Consider the following 16005-nt stretch of genomic DNA (forward strand, 5'->3'; position numbering starts at 1 on the left):
AGTTCATGGTCACAGACACAACCCCTTAATAGAATCGTGTTGCTGCTCAACAGTCATCCAATGTAGTTTAAGTTTGATCACTTTTAAAATATAGGGTTTAAAAGCAAAACTTCTCATTGAAAGATTACAATCAGTCATGTGAGATTGTAAACACTCAGCTGTTACAGAGCTTCATCATCAGTTTCGTCTCTTTTGCTTCAGTTTCAATTCTTGTTAGCTGGGATGCCATTCTCTGCTGGGACGCTGCCCTCAACTGGAAGATAACTGTGAAAAAAAACTTTTGTTATATAACCAACAATCACTTCACAATTTTGTTATTGAGGACTCTGTCTTAAAGTTCATCTATCTGCTCTGAAAATGACTTCCTATGTTCTCCTTTGAGGGAAAAGAAGCATTTATATTGTGTTTATATTCTTCAACATTACCAGAAGTTAATTTTTGTTCAGTTAATGAAGCAATAATCACTCTAAGTGTACTGGCTTAGCTACTTTGTTCCTCTGTCAGCTTGTCATAGTTGTAATGCTGTTTTGTTCAAGCCACCTGAACCGCAAATCACTAGTAATGTTCAGGCCAACACCTTGTTTAGTAGCTTGCTGCTATCAGTGTGGGAGTGAAAGAGGAGACATATATGAGGCTTTATGAATGCAGTCATGGTGTCCATGATTCCTCCTGTTCACTCTCTGGTGTCAAGCTGGGTGCAAAACCTTTAGCCTCCATGTCTGACCTTTGTGTCTGTTTGTCAACATCTGTACTGTTTATTGATGAACTCTGCACAGACAATAGACTCTTGTTGAGAATCACAACTTGATGAACCATGAAAGAAGTCTGAATCATGTTTTGTTATTTTATAGGATTACTTGTATGACGCGTCAGATGATAATGGAGCCTGGGTTAAGAAAGACACAAATATAGTTGTTTTAATAGAAATTAGGCTCAATCCAAGTTCAATGAACACAAGTCACGATTCCCCTGCCTCTGTTTGGTACAAAAAAATTCACATCTAAGACGTTGCGTCTCATTAATGTCTGTTAAAAAATGCAGCTGACTGAGCTGTTGCTTGGCTTTGCATCGTCAGCTTGAATTTTATAGTTTGTGGAAGAAAGAAAATAAACAGAATATAAGGAAAAGGAGAAACTGCACTCCATGAGTAAAATCACTGATTTGTTTCACTAGAAGGTGGAAGTGGAGGGAAACCTCAATGTGAGTTACACATTAACCACCCTGTGTTTATTAGAACACTGTAGAACCAGCATGAGTACTCTTACTGACCACAGGGTTTCCAGTCAGCAGTTCAGATTCTCCACATGACCAGAGAGCAGCTTCACTCCTGAATCCTGCAGCTCATTTTTTCTCAGGTCCAGCTCTTTCAGATGGGAGGGGTTGGACTTCAGAGCTGATGCCAAAAAAGCACAGCTGATCTCTGACAAACTGCATTCCAACAATCTGAATGAAGAATAAATGATGGAGATAAAAATCAATTTATTATCCAATCAGATCTGTTCAGGTTTTAAAATATACAGCTCAATATTTTTATGTTCTAATCAAAGCAATATTCACCAGAATTAGTAGAATAACGTTGTCATTCTGTTATTGTCGTCATCATAATATCAGCTTTAGATTTTATTGTTTGTAAAAACACATTAAAATCAATGAAAACAAAAATAATATATTCTACTTCAGCAAGGAAACTGAAAATGAGTTTAGACGATCTTTTGTATTCAGATGTGACACATTACAAAAAATAATTTACTTTAGCAATTGATAATTTCTACAGTTTCTTTAAGAAACAGCTTTTTGTTTAGTACAAGATGAAAAACAAATGAACTAAAGGAAATGTAAAGCACTATGAATGTAATTTATGTCCGTACAGTATATAGATAAGGTTCAAGTTTTATTAAAACATATCAGATGTACAGCAGTAACAAAGAGTCAGTGAACTGACCTCAGAGTCTTCAGTCTGCAGTTTGGACTCTCCAGAAAGTCACACAGCTGCTTCACTCCTGAATCCTGCAGCTTGTTGTCAGTCAGCTCTAGTTCTCTCAGATGGGAGGGGTTGGATTTCAGAGCTGAGACCAGAGAAGCGCAGCTAATTTCTGACAAACTGCAGCGACTCAGTCTGAATAAAGAATAAATGATAGAGATAAAAAATAAATTTATTATCCAATCAGATCTGTTCAGGGTTTAAATTTGTAGCTTTAACTGTCCGCTGATAACAGGCTGGATGGTCCCTCTCCTCTTTAGACTGAAGGACACGGTGTCCGTGGTTTCCAAAAATAATTTAAAATTTTGATTCATCTGACAACAAAACAGTTTTCCATGTTGCCTCAGATCATTTTAAATGAGCTTTGGCCCAGAGAAGATGACTGCGTTTCTGGATTGTGATCACATATGGTTTCTTCTTTTTGCATGATACAGCTTTGACTTGCATTTGTGGATTGGACGGTGAACTGTATTCACAGACAGTGATGTCTGGAAAACTTCCTGAGCCCATGCAGTAATTTCCCAGTGTTTCCCCAACGTATGTGCGTGCGCCGAACTAAATCCAATCAACCTGTCCGGGCCGTAGGGTCATATATATATATATATATATATATTTATAAATATGAGCAGCAAAGGCAAAGCAGCTATCAGAGACATGCTAGCACTAACAAGTATCGAGCTGATTGGAGTACAACTCTGCTTAAAACCGGATCATACCAAACAAATATCTGCTTGCGTGTCCCCGTGTATGCAAAGTGTCCTCCTTTTTGATGTGAAGGAAATGGCCACCCTACCGGGCGGTCAGAGATCGACATACACTGATGCCTCTTTTTAATGCAGAAGATCACGAGCATCCAGCTCTGACCTCTGGCCTTGTCCCTGCATAGAGATTTCTCCTGATTCTCTGAACATTTTGATGTCTTTTGAAGTCTTCACAATTTTAAGATGCAGTCTGTTGCATATTGGTTTTTAATAAAATTAAATAAAATTAATCTTTTGTATACAGATGTGACCATTTCCTTAACACTGCAAAAATAAAAATTATTTCACAAATAGTGATAATTTTCTACAGTGTCTTTTAGAAACAGTACAAACATATACTGGATATATAGATAAGGTTCAAAGTGTTATTTAAACATATGAGATGTACAGCAGTATTAGAAAGTCAATGAACTAACCTCAGAGTCTCCAGTCTGCAGTGTGGGCTCTCCAGAAAATCACACAGCTGCTTAACTCCTGAATCCTGCAGTTTGTTCTCTCTCAGGTCCAGCTCTCTCAGATGGGAGGGGTTGGACTTCAGTGCTGAGGCCAGAGACGTACAGCTGATCTCTGACAAACAGCTGCGCCACAATCTGAATAAAGAATAAATGATGGAGATAAAAAATAAACATATTATCCAATCAGATCTGTTCAGGGTTTAAATGTGCAGCTCAACATTATGTTTTAATCAAAGAGCTTTTCCCTTAAATCAAAAAAACTTTGTCTTTCTGTTATTGCAGAACATCAAAATATCAGCGTTCAATTTTAGTAATTGTCAAAACACATTAAAATATATGGAAACAAAAGTAATATATTTCTACTTCAGCAAGTAAACTTTATCGGATTAAAACAAATTCAGAGTTCAGACAATCTTTTGTGTACAGATATGATCATTTTACTTCACATGTACAGTCAGGTGCATAAATATTTGGACATTGACCCAATTTTCAGCAGTTTGGCTCTGTACACCACCACAATGGATTTGAAATGAAACAATCAAAATGTGCCTTAAGTGCAGACTTCCAGCTTTAATTTTAGGGTATTTACATCCAAATCAAGTGAACAGTGCAAGAATTACAATACATTTTATATTTGCCCTCCCAAATTTTCCAACACCCCTCCTCCACTCCCTTCATTGGCTACCAGTGGCTGCGCTTATACGCTTCAAGACTCTAGCTCTGGCGTACTCCGCTGCTAATGGGTCAGGAGCTTGTCAAACCCTACACCCCTGCCCATCCTCTCCACTCTGCATCAGCCAATCAGCTGGCGACTCCCATCCTGCGTGGGTCAACTCGCCTCAAAACCACTTCCAGACTTTTCTCTGTCCTGGCTCCCAAATGGTGGAACGAGCTCCCCACCGACATCAGGAGCTCAGACAGCCTGTACATCTTCCGCCGCAGGCTGAAAACCTATCTCTTCCAACAATACCTCGGTTAAGTCATGGTCACCTAACATATATATATATATATATATATATTTTAAATGCTCTTCTTCTTTTCTCTTCTTCTCTTCTTTTCTTCTTTAACATATAGCACTCCTGTAGCGATGACAGTTGGCCCGTAAAGTTGTGTACTTAGTTGATTCCTGTGGTCTAAGTCTAGCACCCTCAGGTTGAATGCACTTATTGTAAGTCGCTTTGGACAAAAGCGTCAGCTAAATGACATGTAATGTAATGTAAAAATACTTACATGACAGCCAGGAGTCTCAAACCCATAGACATCACCAGACGCTGGGTTCCATCCCTGGTGATGCTCTGCCATGCCTCTACTGCAGCTGTCTTCAGTTCCTGCTTGTTCTTGGGGCATTTCGCCTTCAGTTTTGTCTTCAGCAAGTGAAATGCATGCTCATTTGGATTCAGGTCAGGTGATTGACTTGGCCATTGCAGAACATTTCACTTCTTTACTTCTTTGCCTTAAAAAAGTCTTTGATTGCTTTTGCAGTATGCTTCCCATTATTCTGGTACAAGTTGATCTTTGTCTCATCTGTCCATAGGATGTTTTTTCCAGAACTGCGTAGGCTCTTTTAGATGTTTTTTTTTTTTTTTTCAAACTCTTATCTGGCCTTCCTGTTTTTGACACAGATACGCCTACCACTTGGAGAGTGTTCTTGATCTGTCCAACTGTTGTGAAGGGGTTTTTCTTGATAACCTTGATTCTTCTGTCATCCACCACACTTGTCTTTCGTGGTCTTCTGGGTCTTTTGGCATTGCTGAGCTAACCAATGCGTTCTTTCTTTTTAAGAATGTACCTAACAGTTGATCTGGCTACACCCAATGTCTTTGCTATCTCTCTGATGGGTATGTTTTGATTTTTCAGCCTAAGGATGGCTTGCTTCACTGATAGTGACAGCTCTTTTGAACATTTTGTTGAGAGTTGACCTCACCAGATTCCAAACGCATATACCATACTTGAAATTGTCTCTAGACCTTTTATCTGCTCCTTGTACATGAAATAACGAGGGAATAGCACAAACCTGGCCATTGAACAGCTGAGCAGCCAATTGTCCAATTACTTTTGGTCCCCTAGAAAGGTGGAGGGCACATATAAAATGTGTTGTAATTCCTACACCGTTCACCTGATTTGGATGTAAGCACCCTCATGATAGTGTACTTGAAGCACATTTTGAATGTTTCATTTTAAATCCATTGTGGTGGTGTACATACCCGAAATGCAGAAATTGTGTCAATGTCCAAATATTTATGAACCTGACTGTACTTTAACAGTTGATATTTCCTACAGTTTCTTTAAGAAATTGTTTTTTTTCTGTTTCTAGTACAAGATCAAGAATAAATATGAACTAAAGGAAACGTATGACACTATTGATGTTACTTACATATATACAGTATATACTATAGATTAGGTTCAAGTTATATTTAAACATATAAAATGTACAGTCAGTGAACTGACCCCAGAGTCTCCAGTCTGCAGTATGGATTCTCCAGAAAATCACACAGCTGCTTCACTCCTGAATCCTGCAGCTCGTTGAGACTCAGCTGCAGCTCTCTCATATGGGAGGGGTTGGACTTCAGAGCTGAGGCCAGAGAAGCACAGCTGACCCCTGACAAACTGCAGACAAACAATCTGAAAAAAGAAAATATCTTCATTAAACAAACATTGTTGTCTTTTTTTTCAGCATAGATAATATACATACAGTATAATAATTTATTAGACAGTGTGTGATATTCGATATATTGGGTAGAAATAGGTTTTCACAACCGTAATACGGAAGAACTACAAAATGTCACTGGTGTTGACATAAGTACTGAAGAGAGGTCTAGGGAGTTGTAGTTGTTTTTAATAAAACAGGGTTTCCCCTAAAATTGGAAGTTGGAAATACTTAATTAGTGGCTTTCCAGGGGTTTGAGGGGATGTCAATCACATTTTTGGCATCAGACTTTAAATATTGTCTTGTTCAATGGGGGATTTTTTATTTTTTCAGCATATCCTAAAGCCCCCCCACTCCCACCCCTTAGTGACTATGCTCACATTATAGTCCACGTCAACACCTTTCTATAACAGTAGGTCCCATGTCTGTAACCCTATTTGTCTCTTAGTTATAATCATTTAAATATGCCCCAGGGTTAAGGTTCAAAGGTCAATATCTCAAAGCAAGAATATTATAAAACCTTGAAATTGATATATGTTACTCTCCAGGCCAAGACCTTTCCCGTGATGTATTTGTAATCTCTTTTTGGAAGTATTACGTCCTTTGGTGTCGTGAATTCTCTCATGAATCAATATAATATCATCACTATATACTATGCTGTATTGATTTTTTCCCACACCTCTACTACATAGTGTGGTCCCAGTTCTGTTAATGTATTTACCTTTCTGAGGCCTCTTTCACTGCCTCAGATTATGTAAAACAACAAATGTGTTATCATAATCATGCAGACGATTGCACTTACTGAACAGCAGTAACATAGTCAGTGAACTGACCTCAGAGTCTCCAGTTTGCAGTGTGGGTTCTCCAGAAAATCACACAGCTGCTTCACTGCTGAATCCTGCAGCTTGTTGTGACTCAGTTCCAGCTCTCTCAGATGGGAGGGATTGGACTTCAGAGCTGAGGCCAGAGAAGCACAGCTGATCTCTGACATACTGCAGCCCCAAAATCTGAATAAAGAATAAATGATGTAGATAAAAATCAATTTATTATCCAATCAGATCTGTTCAGGTTTTAAATGTGTTCATGCTCAATGTTTCCTGATTAATAAGTAGAGAGACTTTGTCCTGCTGTAACTGCGGATCATCCGATATTTCTAATTAATTTTCTCTCACACTCTAATATCATCTTCACTGGCTGATGGACACAATGTGATTCTGTGAAAGCTGAAAATGGTCCTGTTAAACATTTACTTTCTATATTATTTTATTCATCAGTCATCTGGAAGGAGGGAAAAAATAATTTAAAAATGATATGTGCTCAAGCAAATTCAGAAAATGAATTAAACAAAAATGTGTAACCTCAGTCAAGAATTGAAATATAAAATACAGTTTACATTTAAAATACACAAAAATATACAGCTGCAGTCAGTGAACTGACCTCAGACTCTCCAGTTTACAGTTTGGACTCTGAAGTCCATCACACAGCTGCTTCACATCTGAATCCTTCAGGATGTTGCTACTCAGGTCCAGCTCTCTCAGATGGGAGGGGTTGGACTTCAGAGCTGAGGCCACAACTTCAAAGTGAGTCTTTGAGAGTGTGCAGCCAGAAATCCTGTCATCACAAATATATTAAAGTGAATGTAACTATGAAAGAGGACAATTTATATTCACATCATGCATTTGATGAAGTTCAGCTCATCTTATCTCACTGTGTTTGACATGAAATAATAATTCTCATCTCTCTCTCTCTCTCTCTCTCTCTCTCTCTCTCTCTCTCTCTCTCTCTCTCTCCCTCTCATACCTGCATACCTGTAAGATTTTTTTGATTTCATCTTGGAGATGAAGGAGGTGCAGCAACAGCAGGATCATTGACACCCACTGCTCTCCTGATTTAGAGGTTCTGGCAGTCTTGTGCAGACCGTTCTATTTACAGAGAGGGCTGACGGTAGTCATTGTGACTGTTTTTTACATGCCACTGGATGCTAAAGTTAGCACAGCACTTAGCCTCCTGTTCGCTACCCTTAACAAATAACAGCTCGCCCACCCAAACGGAATCCTTATTGTTGCCGGTGACTTCAACCAAGCGTGTTTAAAGACTCTTCTCCATAAATTCGTCCAGTATGTGAAGTGTGCCACCAGAGGGGGATAGAACTCTAGACCATGCTTATTCAAATATTAAGCATGCCTACAAAGCCACTCCCCTCCCCCACCTCGCTGGTTCGGACCATCTCTGCCAGTCCCTCACCCCCACATACAGCCCCCTCCGGAGGAAAATGAAGCCACAAACAAAGACAGTAAAAACTTGGCCTGAGGGAGCTCTCTCTCAGCTGCAGGACTGCTTCTCCTGGACCCTATTTATTTGAACACCACAACCTCCAGGATTACACAGACACTGTACTTTCCTACATTAAAAGCTGTATTGACAGTGTCACTGTCAGTAAACGCTTCAGGGTATTTCCAAACCAGAAACCCTGGATGAACAGCAAGGTCCAGATTCTCCTCAAGAGCTGCAACACCGCCTTCAGATCAGGTGACAAGGCCCTGTACTGCGCGGCCAGGTCTGATCTGAGAAGAGGCATCAGGGATGCCAAGCTGGCATACAAGAGGAGGATTGAGGACCACTTCACTGACAATGACACCAGGAAGATGTGACAGGGCATAAACCACATGACCAACTACAGAGGCAGAAACCAGACATCCATGCGGACCGACGCCTTGCTGGCGGAGGAATTAAACAGCTTCTTTGCCCGCTTTGAGGTTGACAGGTCCTCAACAGTCACAGCACACCCTCTACCCTCCAGCAGCAACACTCTGAAACTTCACGAACATGAAGTGAGACGTGTGTTGAGGTCAGTGAACCCCAGGAAGGCGGCCGGCCCCGACGGTGTACCTGGGAAGGTACTCAGAGCCTGCGCTGCTGAGCTAACTGGGATCCTCACCAGCATATTTAAGTCTATTTAACACTTAATCAGCAATCGATCACAGGTGCGCCTGAAAACACACCACAACTGTGAGGAGCAGGAGGCGGACCCTTAAGGAAGCAAGAAAACAAAAGAAAAACAAACACAACAGTCCAACCGTAACACCTGTCCCTATCATAAGCCATTATACCGCCATGCCTGAAATCTTCAATCATAATCCCTGTCCCGTGGTAGACAGCCTCAATGATTACAGGCCTGTTGCACTTAAGCATGTAATCATGAAGTGTTTTGAGAAACTAATATCAGAGTCCTGTCTACCTCCCATTTTCGACCACCATCAGTTTGCATATAGGACAAACCGCTCCACTTAGGACGCCATCAGCATAGCGCTCCACTCTGCACTGAGCCACCAGGAGCATTGGGGGAACTATGTCAGGATTCTCTTCTTTGACTTCTCCTCAGCCTTCAACAACATTATTCCGGAGATCCTAGTTGGGAAACTTACCCACCTGGGCCTCTCCACCCCCATCTGCCACCGGATTAAGGATTTCCTCACAAACTGTCCACAATCAGTCAGACTTGGCCCCCACCTCTCCCACACCTTAACACTCAGCACTGGCTCCTCCCAAGGATGTGTACTGAGCCCTCTTTTGTACACACTGTACACATTTGACTGCTCCCAGACCCATATCTCAAACACCTTTATAAAGTTTGCTGACGACACCACTGTGGTCGGACTCATTTCTGGTGAGGAGGAGTCGGCCTACAGAGATGAAGTCAAAGGACTCACAGCGTGGTGTACAGCAAATAGCCTCACTCTCAACACCACAAAAACTAAAATAATAATTCTGGAATTTAGCACCACTCTACATAAATGGGGACTGTGTAGAAAGAGTGCACTCTTAAATTCCTCAGGGTGTACATTTCCGACGACCTCTCCTGGACTGCTAACACCACAGCGGTGGTGAAGAAGGCACAGCAGCGTCTCCACTTCCTGAGAGTGCTCAGGAAAAACAACCTGTAGGAGAAGCTGATGGTTGCCTTCTATCGAGCTACCGTCAAGAGAATCCTGACATGCTGGTTGCACAGCAGCAGACAGGAAAGCGTTGCAGAGAGTGATCAATACTACACAAAAGATCATTGGCTGCTCTCTGCTGAAAAAATAATCAAGGACAATCACCACCCCGGTCATCATCTGTTTGACCTGCTGCCCTCCGGCAGACGCTACAGGACAAATAAAACATGGACAAACAGACTGAGAGATAGCTTCTTTCCTCGAGCTATCACCACCATGAATACTCAAAATAATTAGATCCACACACAACCTTCATTTGTTTTCTGTATCTGCTACGTCCTGTTCTTTACCGTCTAAGTGCAATAATGTTATAGTTCAATATATTTACATTCATATTATCTTATAACTTCCCTCTACATGCTACCACTCCTCATTAGCCTCCTTTACATACATAGCTATTTATTCTATATTTAATATTTTTTTCATGTCATTCAATTATTTATTCTTGTTGTGATATTTTATACCTTTTATAACTCTATACCTTATTGTCTTTAAGTGTTTGTGTGTTGTTCTTAATTTGTGAAACAATATTTATTTAAAAAAAAAAGTGTTTTGCTCTTACAGCACTTTAAACAACTCAAGAACATCTAGGATTAAAATATAACTGTTTAATGTAATTTAATAATGTTTTGTAATAACCAAGTGGAACATGACGAGCAGGTAGTGGGGTCCCCTAGTGAGAATTTTATAGTGTTCATTTAAAGGACTAAATCTTCTACTCTGATCTGATTTATGAAGTTAATCATATCTGGACTTACACAGCTTTTCTGCAGCTCCTCACAGCTGAAATAAGTCTCCGCCGTCCCTCCTCTGTTGTGTTGTACTCTGTAAGGTCCAACTCATCCAGAACCTCCGCTGACATCTGCAGCATGTAGGCCAGAGCTGAGCAGTGGATCTCAGAGAGTCTCTTCTCTGATCTTTTCTTTGACTTCAGGAACTCTTGGATCTCCTGATGTACTGAGAGGTCGTTCATCTCCGTCAGACAGTGGAAGATGTTGATGCTTCTGTCAGGAGAGATCTCATTAGTGTTCATCTTCTTCAGCTTATTAATGGCTCTCTGGATAATTTCTTGACTGCTGTCTGTCTGACCCAGCAGGCCTCCTAACAGTCTGTGGTTGGACTCCAGAGAGAGGCCGTGGAGGAAACGGACAAACAGGTCCAGGTGTCCATTTTCACTTTTTAGGGATTTCTTCATGGCTCCTGTCAAGAAGTCATCCAGGGAGGAGTGATTATACCAGTCGGTCCCAAAGAAAGCCTCCAGTACCTCTGTGTTCCTGGTGGTGTAACAGTGGAACAGGTAGACTGCAGCCAGAAACTCCTGAACGCTCAGATGAACGAAGCAGTAGACTGTTTTCTGGAAGATCACACTCTCTCTTTTGAAGATCTCTGTGCAAACTCCTGAGTACAACGAAGCCTCTGTGACATCGAGACCACAGCGCTCCAGGTCTTCTTGGTAGAACATGATGTTTCCTTCCTGCAGCTGTTCAAATGCCAGCCTCCCCAGCTTCAGAAGAACTTCTCTGTCAGCCTCCATCAGCTCCTGTGGACTTGTCTCATGTCCCTCATCATACTTCTGCTTCTTCTTCTTTATCTGAGCCAGCAGGAAGTGTGAGTACAGGTCAGTCAGGGTCTTGGGCAGCTCTCCTCTCTGCTCTGTAGTCAACATGTGGTCCAGAACTGTAGCAGTGATCCAGCAGAAGACTGGGATCAGACACATGATGTGGAGGCTCCTAGATGTCTGGATGTGTGAGATGATTGTTTTGGAGCGCCCTTCATCACTGACCCTCCTCCTGAAGTACTCCTCCTTCTGGGCGTCAGTGAAGCCTCGTACTTCTGTCACCCTGTCGACACACTCAGGAGGGATCTGATTGGCTGCTGCGGGTCGGGAAGTTATCCAGACGAGAGCCGAGGGAAGCAGATTCCCCTCGATGAGGTTTGTCAGCAGCATGTTGACCGATGACTTCTGAGTGACATCAGACACAACCTCCTTGTTGTTGAAATCCAGTGAAAGTCTGCTTTCATCCAGGCCGTCAAAGATGAACAGAAGTTTACAGACGACGAGCTTCTCTGCTGTGACCTTCTGTAATGTTGGATGGAAAACATGGAGCAGCTCCAGGAGACTGTACTGCTCATCTCTGATCAAGTTCAGCTCCCTGAACGAAAGCAGAATCACCACACTGACATCTTGGTTCTCCAAACCCTCTGCCCAGTCCAGACTGAACTTCTGCACCAAGAAGGTCTTTCCAACGCCAGCGACGCCGTTCGTCAGAACCACTCTGATGTGTCCCTGTTGGTCAGGTAAGGCTTTAAAGATGTCCTGGCACTTGATTGGAGTGTCATGGAGGGCCTCCATCTTGGAAGCTGTCTCCAGCTGCCGCACCTCATGTTGTGTATTAACCTCTTCACTCTGTCCCTCTGTGATGTAGAGCTCAGTGTAGATCCTGTTGAGGAGGGATCCACTTCCTGTTCCATCACTTCCTTCAGTCACATGTTCACATCTCCGCTTCAGACTGATCTTTTGTTCATCTAAAACCTCCTGCAGACCACCAGCTGCTGAAAGAGAAGGACAAATGTGAGACCAAAGACAAAGTTTTTGAGGATCTGGGAGGAAAAAATAAAATGAAGTAAAGTGTTTTAAATTCATAATTAATAAAAAAAAATGACACAATGAAAACTATGACATCATCAAACAGGTGTACAGTCTTACCTTGTGCAGTGCTGGTCTCACTGGCTGACTGCAGTCCAGCTCTTGTTCTAGATCTTTCTCGACACTTGGGACAGGAGGAGTCTCCTGGTGAAGCAGACTGGTCCCAGTATGAGGTGATGCACTGTCTGCAGAACCAGTGTCCACAGCTGGTAGAGACCTGATCCTTCAGGACGTCCTGACACAAACCACAGCAGCACGGCTGCTCCTCCTCAGAAACATGACTCCTCTTCCTCTCTCTGTGGAGATGAACACATTATTTATAACTCTATAAATATAACACATGCATTTATTTTCTGTCCTGTGCTGAGTTTAGTTAACTCTATTGTGTTTTACTTCTGTATCACTGCATATCTTTATCACACATGTGAAGGAAATTTGGTGTTTCCTGCATGGTGGGACATGAAGTAGGTGGCGACCTACTTGATATTCAAGATGCAAGGCATTGTGGGAACTCACTCTGTGAACTTAACTCTGATAACACCATGATTGAGGGGAACATGTAGATCAGGGGGGTCTGTCCTGATGTGATGGAAGATAGGGCCACATTGAGACTTGCTGAAGAATCAATGCTGAGAAATACAACAGATATAAGTCGAGCGGTGTACGGGGCTTTGTTGTACTGTGAAAGAGCAATTCGGGATCGTGCAGTGTATGGAATACGAATGTGCTAATGAAACTTGCTGAACAGAGTATTGTGTGCTTCATGTTTGGCCAGCTCACCTATTAACTTAGTGCAGTTGTCAAAACTGCCACAACACACATTATTTACAACACTGCACTCTACGGAGTTGTTATTTTTACTGTACTGTACACCATACCTTTACCGTACTCAACTACGTTTCTTTACAGTATTCTACTGCACAGAATCATCAACAGGTAAATTAACAGGAGAAACAGTCTCTTACTTCGTGTCTGAGGGTCCAGGTTCATTACTGAAGTTTGGAACATGTCCTTTACTCCGGTCACTCTTGAGAGAGGGACAGCTGGAGACTGGAGACTTTGATCTGTCCTCTTCTTCTGAATCACTCATCTCCTCAAGTCTGAGAGGTAAACCAGTAACACTGGAAACACACATACACAGTCACCAATAATGTTATTTTTTTATGTAAGAATAATTTAAAAATGTTTATTTTATAGTTATTATAGTGACTGTACTCTAATTTTGCATATGTGTAATTAAAGAAATTAATTATGATTGAATGATTAACTACTTTATCAATCCCACAATGGGGAAATTCACCCGCTGCATTTAACTCATCCTTTTTTTTTACACACAAGTGCAAAGAGCAGTGAGCAGCATATTACTGTCCTTGGCTTGTCAGTCCTGGGATTCGAACTGGCAACTCTCCAGTTACAAGCCATGGTGTAACTAGGTTAAGTTCAGTGATACAGTTCTCCCTCGGCCTGCAACCAAATTTCTAGTTTGTAGTTGACTACACATATGTTAGTAAAAAGGGGGGAAGTGTGAAGGAAATTTGGTGTTTCCTGCATGGTGGGACATGAAGTAGGCAGCGACCTACTTGATATTCAAGACCAAAGGCATTGTGGGAACTCACTCTGTGAACTTAACTCTGATAACACCATGATTGAGGGGAACATGTAGATCAGGGGGGTCTGTCCCGATGTGATGTATAGCGCGGGAAGATAGGGCCACATTGAGACTTGCTGAAGAACCAATGCTGGGAAATACAACAGATATAAGTCGAGCGGTGTACGGGGCTTTGTTGTACTGTGAAAGAGCCATTCAGGATTGTGCAGTGTATGGAATACGAATGTGCTAATGAAACTTGCTGAACAGAGTATTGTGTGCTTCATGTTTGGCCAGTTCACCTATTAACTTAGTGCAGTTGTCAAAACTGCCACAACACACATTATTTACAACACTGCACTCTACGGAGTTGTTATTTTTACTGTACTGTACACCATATCTTTACCGTACTCAACTACGTTTCTTTACAGTATTCTACTGCACAGAATCATCAACAGGTAAATTAACAGGAGAAACAGTCTCTTACTTCGTGTCTGAGGGTCCAGGTTCATTACTGAAGTTTGGAACATGTCCTTTACTCCGGTCACTCTTGAGAGAGGGACAGCTGGAGACTGGAGACTTTGATCTGTCCTCTTCTTCTGAATCACTCATCTCCTCAAGTCTGAGAGGTAAACCAGTAACACTGGAAACACACATACACAGTCACCAATAATGTTATTTTTTTATGTAAGAATAATTTAAAAATGTTTATTTTATAGTTATTATAGTGACTGTACTCTAATTTTGCATATGTGTAATTAAAGAAATTAATTATGATTGAATGATTAACTACTTTATCAATCCCACAATGGGGAAATTCACCCGCTGCATTTAACTCATCCTTTTTTTTTACACACAAGTGCAAAGAGCAGTGAGCAGCATATTACTGTCCTTGGCTTGTCAGTCCTGGGATTCGAACTGGCAACTCTCCAGTTACAAGCCATGGTGTAACTAGGTTAAGTTCAGTGATACAGTTCTCCCTCGGCCTGCAACCAAATTTCTAGTTTGTAGTTGACTACACATATGTTAGTAAAAAGGGGGGAAGTGTGAAGGAAATTTGGTGTTTCCTGCATGGTGGGACATGAAGTAGGCAGCGACCTACTTGATATTCAAGACCAAAGGCATTGTGGGAACTCACTCTGTGAACTTAACTCTGATAACACCATGATTGAGGGGAACATGTAGATCAGGGGGGTCTGTCCCGATGTGATGTATAGCGCGGGAAGATAGGGCCACATTGAGACTTGCTGAAGAACCAATGCTGGGAAATACAACAGATATAAGTCGAGCGGTGTACGGGGCTTTGTTGTACTGTGAAAGAGCCATTCAGGATTGTGCAGTGTATGGAATACGAATGTGCTAATGAAACTTGCTGAACAGAGTATTGTGTGCTTCATGTTTGGCCAGTTCACCTATTAACTTAGTGCAGTTGTCAAAACTGCCACAACACACATTATTTACAACACTGCACTCTACGGAGTTGTTATTTTTACTGTACTGTACACCATATCTTTACCGTACTCAACTACGTTTCTTTACAGTATTCTACTGCACAGAATCATCAACAGGTAAATTAACAGGAGAAACAGTCTCTTACTTCGTGTCTGAGGGTCCAGGTTCATTACTGAAGTTTGGAACATGTCCTTTACTCCGGTCACTCTTGAGAGAGGGACAGCTGGAGACTGGAGACTTTGATCTGTCCTCTTCTTCTGAATCACTCATCTCCTCAAGTCTGAGAGGTAAACCAGTAACACTGGAAACACACATACACAGTTACCAATAATGTTATTTTTTTATGTAAGAATAATTTAAAAATGTTTATTTTATAGTTATAGTGACTGTACTCTAATTTTGAATATGTGTAATTAAAGAAATTAATTATGACTGAATGATTAACTACTTTATCAATCCCACAATGGGGAAATTCACCC

At 41.4% G+C, this 16005-nt stretch overlaps 2 protein-coding genes across 2 annotated transcripts in view; one reads left to right on the forward strand and one right to left on the reverse strand.

Moving 5' to 3' along the window:
* LOC131976252 (NACHT, LRR and PYD domains-containing protein 12-like) overlaps positions 1-16005 on the forward strand; it is a 177852-nt gene that overhangs the window by 95379 nt on the left and 66468 nt on the right. The gene's annotated exons all lie outside the window — the stretch shown is intronic.
* Positions 1284-15796, reverse strand: LOC131976256 (NACHT, LRR and PYD domains-containing protein 12-like). The gene is made up of 11 exons (XM_059339194.1): positions 15765-15796; positions 14562-14639; positions 13452-13586; positions 12744-12782; positions 12547-12599; positions 10598-12392; positions 7282-7455; positions 6678-6851; positions 3159-3332; positions 1943-2116; positions 1284-1443 (listed from the first exon to the last, which is right to left on the reverse strand). Exons 1-11 carry the CDS (start codon positions 15794-15796, stop codon positions 1284-1286), a joined length of 2988 nt encoding a protein of 995 aa, XP_059195177.1.

This window comes from Centropristis striata, chromosome 8 (assembly GCF_030273125.1).
Source record: "Centropristis striata isolate RG_2023a ecotype Rhode Island chromosome 8, C.striata_1.0, whole genome shotgun sequence".
Lineage (NCBI taxonomy): Eukaryota > Metazoa > Chordata > Actinopteri > Perciformes > Serranidae > Centropristis > Centropristis striata.